The following is a 13384-nucleotide window of genomic DNA, read 5'->3' as shown; positions in this document are numbered from 1 at the left end:
GGTCGCAGCGGCATGGCCAGGCCGATGGCATGGAAGTGTGTGCATGGCCTCAGGAGTGAACAGCTGACAAGCAGCTGTGTTGTGCTACCTCAGACAAAACAACAGCAGCCATGAGGGGGCGGATTTCCATTTTTGCCGCTACCAGTGCACTGAACACGCAGCTTCTGTTCTCCACATGCACAGAAGCAAAACAATTCACCGAAATCTCGTCCCCGTCTCCTGCATATGCGCAGAAGCAAAAACACACTGGGACGCGTGGATGCGTATGCAGGAGAACAGAACTGCATGCGCAGTGCGCCGTCCTCATCCGTCTGGTAGCAATCCACTACTGGTAACCATGCTTGCTGCCGCCTGCACCTCAAAAATAATAAGACCTCCCCGAAAATAAGACCAAGCACTTATTTTGGGGGTCAAAAGAAAATAAGACCCTGTTAAAAACGACAGTCAACTCATTAGTTGACATTTCGTGTGGTCTGTTTGTTTTGTGTTACATTTCCGATATGATAGATACGTGTACATTGTACTCTATATAATGCATTTATACTTTATTTATATATACAGTGGTACCGCTACCTAAAAAGGCCTCTACTTAAGAACTTTTCTAGATAAGAACTGGGTGTTCAAGATTTTTTTGCCTCTTCTTAAGAATTATTTTCTACTTAAGAACCCGAGCCTGGAAAAATTTCCCCGGAAATTTGAGAGCGGCACGAAGGCCCGGCCATTCCGCGTTTAATCCCAGCCATCTCAGGCTTTTCTGGACTGTCAGAGGAGCCTTTCGGTGGCGCTTAAGGAGGCTTTGGCAGTCCAGAGCAAACAAAGCATTTTCCTTTCTCTGGGTGCTTGGAGAGGGAATAAACCTCTGCTAGCACTCAGAGAAAAGAAACGCTCCCTTCGCTCTGCGCAGCGACTGTCCTCCTCCTCTTCTTCCTCCTCCTCCTCCCACCCAAATTCCGAGCTTTTATTTCTTTCCTAGTGGGTTTGCACGCATTATTTGCTTTTACATTGATTCCTATGGGGAAAATGGCTTCTACTTACAAACTTTTACAAACTAAGAACCTGGTCATGGAATGAATTAAGTTCTTAAGTAGAGGTACCACTGTGTTCATTATAAAAAAGGTATGTAAATCATATTTCTCTGTGTTTGGGTACTTAACATGTAAATAGTAAAAAAAAGTTGGAAGTGCCAACTGGGCTAAAGGTAAAGAAAAATACACCCTTGAGTTTGTAAATTACTTTATAAATTACTTTATTATTATTGTCATTGTATGTACAGAGTATACCCAATGAAATTCTCCTAACACCCAAAGACCGGACCCAAAACGCATAATGTAATTTGTGACTACATGCCAATTGCCTTGGCGGCCTGGGAGGGATGAGCTTTTGTTTTTAACTTCGGTTTCCTTGTTTACTCTTTAGCCCGAGCTCACCTGGCACTGCTTAGCTTAGCAACATGGCTAAACTCAGCCAGGTATTGTTTCCTGTGGAGACCTAGGTAAACTTCTTGCTCTGATGAACTTGTTTGTGTTGCAATAGAAATATCCATGACCACCACCCCAGGACAGGTTATCAATTTGTAGAATTTATTGTATTTGTACAATCAGCAGTGCGTTGGTTGCCTGGAATGTAGCAAGGAGGGAACAAAAACAAGGAAGGTATTCATGACCTGACTATTTAATGTAGAATCCCGGGGATTTCTGAGCTTTGCAAACATTTTCTGACCCAACTAGGGAACGTCATCAGTGCAAATGAGTGGGGCTTGTTCCTTATAGGTAGTTTTCAATGTATGACTGTAATTTAGACTTAGAATGATAGTTGTACAGTTGTGCTGGTTGTTAAACGGGTTATCTTGTGACTGATGATCCAATTTTACAACATTTTTTTGGTGGTAATTGTGAAGTAAATAACAATATTTACGGCATCTGATAAATTTATAGGCATGAATTTACCTCTTCTTTTCCTTCTTCTTTCTTTTTTTTTTTACTTTTTCCCTTCTTTCTCTTTCCTATTTCTTTTTCTTTCCTTCTCTTTTCTTTAGCTTTCTTTCCTTTTACAGTGATCCCCAGAGTTTTGCGATCTCGAGCTTTGCGAAACGCTATATCGCGATTTTTCCACCCGATGACGTCACTCCCTTCCTTTCTCATTTTTCTTTCTCTCTCTCTTTCTCTATCTTGCTTCTTCCTCTCTCACACTCTCTTCCTCCCTCTCTCATCTCTTTCTTTCCTTCTCTCTCTTTCTCTATCTCTCCCCCTCTTGCTCTCGAGCGGCAAGCGAGCAGCCGGGCGGGCGGGCGAACGGGCAAGCGGCAAGCGATCTTGGGGTTTCCCCGTTGCCTGGGCGGCGGGAAGACCCAGGGAAGGTTCCTTCGGCCGCCCAACAGCTGATCTGCTGCCGCGCTGCGGAGCATATCAGCTGTTGGGCGGCCGAAGGAACCTTCCCTGGGTCTTCCCCGCCGCCCACACGCAAACTCCACCATCTGTGCATGTGCGGCCATGGAAAAAGGGGCGCGCATGCGCAGATGGTGTTTTTACTTCCGCACCACTACATCCCGAAAAATCGATTATTGCGAGAGGTCTTGGAACGGAACCCTCGCGATAATCGGGGGATCACTGTATATATAAGTGTGTATTATGACTTATAACTGTATACTCAAAACTCATATACATTTGTACCAATATCTGCATAATCCTTTTGCTTGATGTATCCCTTCCCCTATTTATTTTCAGTAAAGATTATATTTTCTTAATATTTTTTTTTTAGCATTTAGCATTTAGATTTATATACTGCTTCATAGTGCTTTTACAGCCCTCTCTAAGCGGTTTACAGAATTAGCACATTGCCCCCAACAATCTGGGTCCTCATTTGACCCACCTCGGAAGGATGGAAGGCTGAGTCAACCTTGAGCCGGTGGTGAGATTTGAACTGCTGAACTACAGCTAGCACTTAGCTGAAGTAGCCTGCAGTGCTGTAACCACTACTCCGTGCCAGTTCATATTGCCAAATGAACCCATTGTCTATGACCCTGTAAGTAAACACAATTTTCCAGCAAAATAAATTGTACTCCTATGACTGCTGGACCCTGAAAACCATTTGAAATGTGGCCCAGTTGCTGAACACCCCAAAAGCAATTACACAGCTCTGGGGGCATTTTTGGAATTTCAAATCTGGCTTATATGGATCTTTTTTTGCATCCATCATAACTTTGAATTCTTATACTAATCAACTGGTCATAAGTCAAGAATCTATAAGCCCCGCCAGTGTTGTTGGATGTATGGTTTTCTCAATGTCTTTATTTAATGTAACCTGAAATGAATAGAGATTGCAAAAGAGCTTATGTTGTAGTCAGGGCTGTAACGGAACATTCTTAAAATCTGTGAAATATAATTGAATAGGTTGTTTGTTACGTTTTATTTTGATGCCTTTTGCTACTCCAGAACATAACAACCATGCAGATATGACCAGATAAATTAATTCCTCTCTGGTTGTTTCGTTTATGCATGCTACTTTGATTAAGTAAATGTTTTTCCCTCCTAAATGACAATATTGGCAATGACATTTCCCCTCTGAGAGGATGACTAAGTCAGAAGGAGTTATGTAGTTCATGGATATTTGAGATGCTACTGTGTGACATGGTGTTCATAAGGTTTTTTTTAGGCCCCATTAATGTCTATTCTGATTAGCAATGGCTTTCGAAGTTGCAAAGCATCTCTGAATGAAACTACCGTATTTTTCTGAATATAAGACACACCTTTTTACCCTCCCCCAAAAGAAGGTTAGATACATGAGTGCATCTTATACACCAAATGTAGCCCCACCCACCCATCCACCTTCACCCTTTGGCCTCTGCCTCCCAGCAATTTACCTCTTTGCAGCAAACAGCACAGAGCCTGATTAGCACAAGCAACTGATTTTTGGCCTCCAGACCAGCAGCTGATTGAAAGCTGCAGGCAGGCCCACATGATAAAATGAAAGTGAAACTAAAACTGCAAGGAAACAAATTGCTGGGAGGGAGAGGGAGAGGCAGAATTTTATTTTCTTGTGCTAATCAGCTGCTGAAACTAATGTAAAGAGGTAAGTCAATAACTATAAATGTCTATAGAATGTTATATCTTACTCCCTGGAAAAGGAAAGCGGTCTTGGGAGATTCTTGTAATACAGGGAGAGGTTCATAAAGTTGCTTATTCAAGCTATCCATGAGGGGCTCCAGTTCCTTGAACTGGATATCGTATGCAAGGTTGGGATTCAAAAATATTGTCAATCAATTCTCTGCCCGGTTTCTGGGTAGGCATGGCCATTGTGGGCATGGCCTACTCGGCTTCCTGCAATCCAGTGGGTGGTGTTTTTGCCCTCCCTAGGCTCCAGAGGCTTTTCTTGAGCCTCCGGGAAGGCGAAAACTGTCCCCTGGGCTCAGGAGGGCCTCCAGAGGCCAGAAACAGGCCTGTTTCCGGATTTCTGGGATACCTATTTTTTACCCTCCGAGAGACTCCATGCGGGCCCTGCGTTTATCTGGCATCCAAAACAGGCCACATGGAGATTCCTGGGAGGGGTGGGGTGGGCGGGGCAAGCCAGTCCTTGCAACTACTGGCTGGGCGAACCAGGTGGAAAATTAGCATCCGATTCCCTTGAACCAATCGGAACTAGCTGACTACCACCCCTGATCGTAACGTCTGAAATGCCCATTCTTCATCCTGCTTTCTTTTTGACTTTAGTTTGGCTTCACCTTTGGCAGAGGGCACATTGTGGATGTCGCCATGGAGAAGAAGGAGAACTTCCCACCTCTTAATTCCCTGAATGAGTACCAACCCATCATGGCAGCCGATAAAAGTGATCAGAGGAGCAATGCGCAAAAGAATGGTGGAAACCAAAGCACCATGCAGCTGAGAAAGGAAATATCCCTCCTTAACGGCATCTGCCTGATTGTAGGAAATATGATTGGGTCCGGGATATTTGTTTCTCCCAAAGGCGTACTTAACTACAGTTTGTCCTATGGATTATCCCTGGTTATCTGGGCCCTGGGTGGGATGTTCTCTGTGATCGGAGCTCTGTGCTACGCTGAACTGGGCACCACGATCACCAAGTCAGGAGCCAGTTACGCCTATATCTTGGAGGCCTTTGGAGGCTTCATTGCCTTTATACGCCTGTGGACATCGTTGTTGATCATTGAACCAACCAGCCAGGCTATCATCGCAATCACCTTTGCCAACTATATCGTCCAGCCAGTCTTCCCTTCTTGCCAGCCTCCATACATCGCTTGTCGTCTCATTGCTGCTGCTTGTGTATGTGAGTATTCCCCAGAGATCTTTGGGCCTGAATTTGCTTCCATCAGAGCTGGAGGAGAAGTGGGTGGGAAAGAGGGTCAGAAGTGGACCTCCAATGTGGTGGTCTGCCAGGTTTTTAAAAATGGGATTTGATTAGGTCAGACCTGGGCAAATCTGTGACCAGCCCGCGCGCTATCTGTGACTGGTCCGCGGAGGTCGGGGTGCGCTCCAGTGCGAGGATGAAAGAGCTCACCGCGTCTGCTGGGACACCTCCGGTTCCTGCTTTCCTGATGACTCATGAAGAAAGCAGGAACCTGAGGAGTCCCGGCAGACGCGGTGAGCTCTTTCATCCTCGCACTGGAGCGCATCCCGACCTCCTACCGAGAGCAGCTGAGCACAGAAACCACACAAACACTCCAGCGCAGTGACTGTGGTGTACCGTGTTGCCGTAAAGCAAACAATTAGGGGTCTGTAGAGTGGATCTGGGTGTTTAGATCAGGCCAGGGTCTGGGTCTTTACAGTATTGGGTAGAACTGAGTTAATTATATTAGTCTGGCCCTCTAAAACCATCCCAATTTCTCATGCGGCCCCATGGCAAAATGAATTCCCCACCCATGGCTTAGCTGGTGCAGAAGCAGAGTTCGTATGATAGCGATGCCAGAGGTACCCTCGTTTTGGGGTAGAAAAGGGTGAAAAGCAAGTGTGGACTATGGTTTTACACAGGTGGGGGTTGCAACTTACCTCCGCTACCGGTGCTGTTGCATGCGGAGCTCCGGCTGACCGGGACGTGGACGCATACATGTCAGAGTAAGATTTGGCTTCTGCGCATGTGGAAGTAGCAAACCTTATAAGAAGATGTGCGGGCGCACGAGATCTCACCGATTTGTTTGCTTCCACGCATGCGCAGAAGCAAAAAATCACCCCAAAAGCACGTGCGCCTGTGCATCCTCTCATTAGACTTTGCTTACTGCGCATGCTCAGAAGCCAAATCTTGCACCCGCCCACTGGTCCATTTTCGTTACCGGATCACCGTTTCCCCCCCCCTTCCAGGTAGGAACCCAATTACAGTGATCCCTCGTTTTTTGCGGGGGATGCCTTCCAAGACCACCTGCGAAAAATGAATTTCCGTGAAGTAGAGGAAAGATATTTTTTATGTATTTGGACTTTAAACCCCCTCTGTATTGTTAACAACCTACCGCTGCTGACCACTGAGAGAGGCCAGCTTATCTCAGCTACCGCGCGGGCTGAAGGAGGCCACCGCTGCAGTCCCCCCCCCTATACACACAAACCGTCCCTGCCCCGGCGTACCTGTGAAATAGCGAATCCGTGAAAGATGAATCTCGAAGTAGCGATGGATTACTGTACTGGTTCTACTGAAATGAAGGCCTTCAGAAGCTTAAGGTGGCATCCATGGTGGTCCTTGACCTTCTGAAGTAATCTCAAACCAGAGTCAACCAGAAAAAGTTCCACGATTGATTATGGATTTCAACTTGGGTCCCTTAAGTGATTGTCCAGTGCCTTGAACCACCACACTGCCTTGCCTCTCTAAGATTCAGTTGTTGTGGCTTGAAAAGACCTGATTTAACATTATTTGTTTTTTTCTGGAGAAGCATGCACACCAATACGGAGAGGGGCGGCATACAAATCTAATAAATAAATAGCTGTCTCCACCGTGTGAATGCACAGAGAGTCCTCAGCTTAGGACCGTAATTGAAACCAACATTTCTGTTGCTTAGCAAGACATTTTTTAAGTGAATTTCACCCCATTTTTACAACCTTTCTGGCCACAGTTGTTAAGTGAATCACTGCCATTGTTAAGTTAGTCATGCAGTTGTTAAGTGAATCCAACTTTAATAAATGGTTGTTAAGTGGATCCTCCACTCGCAACAGAATACAGTGGTATCTCCACTTAAGAACGCTTCTACTTAAGAACTTTTCTACAATTGGGTATTCAAGATATTTTTGCCTCTTCTTAAGAACCATTTTCTACTTAAGAACCCGAGCCCGGAAAAAATTCCCAGGAAATTTGAGAGTGGCACGAAGGCCTGACCAGTTCCCTGCCATCCCCCCCGGGTGTCTCTCTCTGGCGCAGTGTATGGGAGGGGCGTTTTTTTGATTCCCCTCCCCTCACCTTCTTCCTTTGGCAGCGACTGTCCTCCTCCTCCTCTTCTTCTTCTTCCTCCTCCTCCTCCCCCCACCCAAATTTCCCAAAGGCCTCAAATCTTGTAGGCATCTGTTGCAAATATTTCTTCTTTCAAATCATCTTCCCTATAAAAAGGCTCAATGTTTGGCTTGTTTTTCATCTCTCTTTCTCTCTTTCTCTCTGCCTCCTCAAACCGAGAATGTGTTTTCACACTGCTTTGATTTATTGTTTCCTTGATTGCATTGTAAGAGTTGTTTTTATTAAACAGCTCACAATTCAACTCTATGGGAATCATATGGAAATGTATTAAATAAGCTGGTCCTTCTCAGTTAGAGATTAAAGGAATAGAGCAGGGGTCTCCAAACTTAGTCACTTTAAGACTTGTGGACTTCAACTCCCAGAATTCCCCAGCCAGCTTTGCTGGCTGGGGAATTCTGGGAGTTGAAGTCCACAAGTCTTAAAGTGACCAAGTTTGGAGACCCTTGGAATAGAGACTTACTCATCGGAAACTTAGAAACTTATTGAGACATTCTAGAGAGAGGGCGAAGCTTGTTTATGACTATGTTGAGCCAAGAGATCTACTCCTCATTGATGGGTACAGCAATATGCCAGAGTATTAATCATTGTGGGTGGATTCTCTTAGGGCGTGTAAAGACCTTTTCTTTCAGGGGAATCAGTGATTTGAGAAGCTTGGGTTACAGCTGCAATAGATGGAAACTTTACGCAACAGCCACCAGACAAAATAACCCCGCGAGTCTATGGAGGAGAAGGGATTTTATCATATTTGGGTTCACCCAGCAGTTTCATGAATTATTTGGGTTCTGACAAGATACTGAGCTGAGTTTGGTGGGCAGAGTTGCCCTGGGTGAAGAGAAGCATTAAAACGTTCTGTGGCGGCCCCAACCCTCTGGAACCAGTTCCCCCCGGAGATCAGGACTGCCCCCACCCTCCTTGCCTTTCGTAAACTTCTTAAAACTCACCTCTGCCGTCAGGCATGGAAGAACTGAGACATCTCCCCTTGCCTATGTAGTTCTATGTATGGAATGTTTGTGTGTATGTTTTTATATAAGGTTTTTTTTAGGTTTTTAATGTAAAATTGTTATTTTAGACTTAATATTAGATTTGTCATTGTGTACTGTTTTATCACTGCTGTGAGCCGCCCCGAGTCTGCGGAGAGGGGTGGCATACAAATCTAAATAATAATAATAATAATAATAATAATAATAATAATAATAATAATAATAATAATAATAATAATAATAATAATTTTGGATAGTAAGGATAATAGTTAAGTAGCTTTTGAAAAGATTACCAAATTGGGGTGCCCTTTAAAACAGATAAAAGTCCAAATGCTGAAAAGCAAACCGAAAAGCATGCGATATCAAACAGAACTTTTGGGCTCAATTGTGGTAAGTCGAGGACTGCCTGTCGTGTGGTTCAGGCCCCAAACACCAAAAATAAGTAAATCAATAAAAATCATGCTTTGCTTGATTTTGGTGTAATGTGATGTATGAATCTACTCACTTTTCTCTCTGAATCCTTGTTTATTCCCTATAGATGTGACATAGGATACTATGATACTTAGGAACCTATGGTTTCATATATAAATCCTGCCTATTTACTAATTTTGCACTGCAGGTTTTGTATAAGAAAATCTTTTGAAAGAAATATATATTCACTACTCAAAAAAATAAAGAGAGCACTTAAACAACACAACTCCAAGTAAATCAAACTTTTGTGAAATCAAACTGTCCACTTAGGAAGCGACACTGATTGACAATCAATTTCACATGCTGTTGTGCACTTTCATCTTTGTACAGAACAAAGTATTCAATGAGAATATTTCATTCATTCAGATCTAGGACGTGTTCTTTGAGTGTTCCCTTTATTTTTTTGAGCAGTGTGTGTATATATTACGGTAGTCTAATGGATTGTAGAGTTGAGCACCTTTAACTCACTCTGTGATTTTTATGTATTATTTCTCTAGAAATTAGTTTCATATCAAATGCCTATGAAGATTTTCCATCATCCAGGTCATGATTGTCCCAAAGGTGCTTTTTCAAGATACAACTGGACTTTCTGGTTTTTCTTTGAAGATGTTTTGCTTCTTATCCAAGAGGCTTCTTCGGCTCTCAAGAACTGAAGAAGCTCCTTGGATGAGAAGCGAAATGTCTTCAAAGAAAAACTACAATGTTCAGTTGCCTTTTGAAAAAGCACCTTTGGGTTTCACATAAAAAAATAACTTTTAGTAGGAAGTTACATTAACTGAAACCAACTTTATAAAAAAAATATTACTACTGTATGTTTTTTGAAGTGAGCCCTGCATCTAATTGTATCTTAACTTTCAAAACCAGCCCTACAGCTAAGGAAACATATCAGAAAGAAATAGTTCCCGTTAAGACGATGCAGAAATACATTGGAATTAATTCTATTTTTTCTTGTCCTTCAGATACCATAATTTTCTTTAAAATTGAAACCCTCCAACTGTCCTCATTGCCAAGTGACAGATTTGAGGTGGCATTTCCTATTTTCAACAAAAAATTGTCAGTTAAAAAAGAAATGTTTATAAAGATATGAACTGCAAAGAAGAATCTGAAAATTAAAAATATTTTCCCAGGTTTTTTGGTACTCTTGCCATAATATTTGCCTTACAGTCTTCCTGTTTTGCCACTAGAAGTGTTAAAGAGCAAATAAAATTGGCTGTCTGCCCCTTTTTAAACCTTAAGGCTCTCTTTAACACAACCTTCTTAGCTTATTTACTAATACAGCGTTTTGACTGTTAACTCTGGCATGGAAAATAACTTCAGACCAGGGCTTGCTTTACAACAACCAACGTCAGCATCGCTTTCTAATGCCTTCTTTTGCTTCCCTTTTTTTGTCTTGTAGGTCTTCTAACATTTATAAATTGTGCCTATGTTAAGTGGGGAACAAGGGTGCAGGATGCATTCACCTATGCCAAAGTCATTGCCCTAATTGTCATCATCGTTGCAGGAATTGTTAAACTATCCCAGGGTAAGACGAATAGCTGAACATACAGAGGTTTGTATCGATGGTTTTGCACTGAGAGCCAGTTGGGTTCTAGGGGTTAAAGGCACCAGGTTAGAAACTGGGAGTTCTAGTCCTGTCTTGGGCACGAAACCAGCAGGAGCATGGGACAGTATTTCTTTCTCAGCCCTGGGAAGGAAGGATGATGAGGAGGGAACCAACCAATTCCAAACTTTGCAGCAACTTATCCATAGAGTCAATCAGGAGTCAAGACTAACTAAAATAAGAGAATTGCCTTGATGTAGCGGTAAAGCCATCAGGCTAGAAGCCAGGAAGCTGGGAATTCTAGTCTTGCCTTCGATCAGTGATGGCAACCCTTTTTTTGGGGTTCAAGTGCCAAAAGAGTGTGTGTGCAATAGCGCATGTGCGTGAGCTCACACCCACATGTGGTGACCTCCCCCAGTACATGCGCACACCAGTATTGGGCTGCAGCATGAATGGGCTGTCCCAGTAGGGAAAATGGAGATGGGCACGCATCTCCACATCCCCGATGCGTTTATGCGCTGCCTGCGTTTATGCGCTTCCTTCTCCGTATGCGCAGGATGCAAAATATTGCACGAGGACACCTGCACATGTGAGATTTTGCTGATTTTGGGTATTTTTTACTTCCGCGCATGCGCGGAAGCAAATAAATTGTCAAAAATCGGCAAAATCTCGCACGCGTGAGTATTCTCATGCTAGTTCACTTCCTATGCATGTGCAGAAGCCGATGGGGAGCAATTTACTGGTGCACACTCTCCCCTTTACCCTGCTGTTCTGTTCGGGTCGTATGTGACCTGAAACCAAGTTTGAGTCCCCTGTAAAACATTTTCCCTGCATATCTGAAACTTGAAATTTCATGACTTTTCATCATTTCAGGGGTTCTCTCTATGATAATTTTTTTTGGGGGGTGGGGGGTTTCTTTCTTGCTGGAAAAAACCAACTCCCTAATCTTCTGTTCCGGGTCACATACAACCTGGACCAAAAACTCTTCACTTGAAGTGCTTATGTTTGGTCAATTTGAAAACTTTTTTCACTTGGAAAGTAGTCTGAACATTTCTGCACACAATGATATGAAAATTGAAATGAAAAAAGTAATTCTTATTGGTTTATTTTGCTGATATAATGCATGCCCCCCCTGTTTTTGTGAAAGTTTTTTTCAATTTATGGATAGTTTTGCTTGCAAAATGCATTCTATTTTACTGAAGTTGGTGTGGGATTGGTAGCTTGAACATTTCTGAATATAAGAAAAATATAAAGGAACTGAAAAAAACGATTCTTACTGGTTTTTTAACATCAGAAATAAGCCCCCCCCCTCGGCTGCTTGCAACCATTTTCAATTTTTATTTTTTTATGCTCCAAATCCAAAATATTATTTAAAATCTTAGGCATTCATTTACTCAATTTAACAATGCTGATCATCAAAAAAATATTTTTGGGGTGGTGGCTAATTGTTTTCTGGGCAAAAAAAAATCATCGCTTCGAGTCTGTTTCTGTTCGTATATGACCGGACCAAAAAGAATTTTTTTAGGTACTTGAATTTGATCTTTTTGAAAACCTTTTCAACTGGAAAACTAGTTTGAACATTTATGAACATAATGATATGAAAATTGAACTGGAAAAATTGAGACTTATATTTTTATTTTGATCAAAAAACCCCTCCCCCCATCCTTTCTGAATTTCGTGTCAATTTATATTTTTTAAGGCTACAAATCCCTAAGGAATTTCCCCCCAAAAGGTTTGATATACTAAATTGAACAATCCTGAACATAAGAAAAATATAAATGAACTGAAAAAAATGGTTCTTATTGGTTTATTTTTGCCACAAAAGGGCCACCCCCCCTCGGCCTTGCTGTGTGCCATTATTGTCACTTTTTATACATATTTGGCTAGAAATATTTGGAATATCCTTTTGAAAATCAACCACATTGTAGCCAGAGAACTAACTTTATGAAAGAAATCCATTTTACTAAAAAAAAAGTATGTAAGTTTGAAATTAACAGCATAATTTTTATATAAATTGAAATAACTTTATGTGCAAAATAAACCAATATGCATCAATTTTTCCAGTTCAATTTTCATATCATTATGTTCAGAAATGTCCAAGCTACAAATCCCACACCAACTTTAGCAAAATAGAATGCATTTTGCTAACAAAACTATCCATAAAGTGAAGACTATTTCACAGAAACGGGGGGGGGGCATGCATTATATCAGCAAAATAAACCAATAAGATTTACTTTTCTCATTTCAATTTTCACATCATTGTGTGCAGAGATGTTCAAGCTACCAATCCCACACCAACTTTAGTAAAATAGAATGGATTTTGCAAGCAAAACTATCCATAAATTGAAAAAACTTTCACAAAAACGGGGGGGAGGCACATTTATGTGCAAAATAAACCAATGAGGATTAATTTTTTCAGTTCAATTTTCATTCCATTGTGTGCAGAAATGTTCAAACTTGTTTCCAGGTGAAAAAAGTTTTCAAATTGACCAAACATAACCACTTCAAATGAAGGGTTTTCAGTCCGGGTTGTATGTGACCCGGAACAGAAGATTAGGGAGTTTTTCTAAACAGAACAGCAGGGTTTTAAAAAAAAATAGTTTTTATTGATTATTTACAGTTAAAACATATAGCGTAAACAAACACAAACATACAAACTACGTAGAAATACAGAAAAAAGTGTAAATACAATGTACACTGATACCTCTACTTAAGAACTTAATTCGTTCCGTGACCAGGTTCTTAAGTAGAAAAGTTTGCAACTAGAAGCAATTTTTCCCATAGGAATCAATGTAAAAACAAATAATGCGTGCAAACCCATTAGGAAAGAAATAAAAGCTCGGAATTTGGGTGGGAGGAGGAGGAAGAAGAGGAGGAGGACAGTCACTGCCCAGAGCGAAGGGAGTGTTTCTTTTCTCTGAGTGCTAGCAGAAATTTATTCCCTCTCCAAGCGGCC

General features: G+C 41.9%; 1 protein-coding gene across 3 annotated transcripts in view; it reads left to right on the top strand.

The window, feature by feature from the left end:
• The window catches only part of SLC7A6 (solute carrier family 7 member 6), a 59662-nt gene that overhangs the window by 17737 nt on the left and 28541 nt on the right, over positions 1-13384 (top strand). For all 3 annotated transcript variants that reach the window (XM_070760478.1, XM_070760480.1, XM_070760479.1), the window contains exons 2-3: positions 4707-5277; positions 10285-10410. In XM_070760478.1, coding sequence (XP_070616579.1) covers positions 4749-5277; positions 10285-10410 — 655 coding nt within the window. In that variant the 5' untranslated portion in view covers positions 4707-4748. The remainder of the gene's footprint in view (positions 1-4706; positions 5278-10284; positions 10411-13384) is intronic.

This window comes from Erythrolamprus reginae, chromosome 9 (assembly GCF_031021105.1).
Source record: "Erythrolamprus reginae isolate rEryReg1 chromosome 9, rEryReg1.hap1, whole genome shotgun sequence".
In the NCBI taxonomy this organism is placed as follows: Eukaryota; Metazoa; Chordata; class Lepidosauria; order Squamata; family Dipsadidae; genus Erythrolamprus; species Erythrolamprus reginae.
Note: the sequence above shows the minus strand (reverse complement) of the source record. Positions and strands in the feature narration are given on the sequence as shown.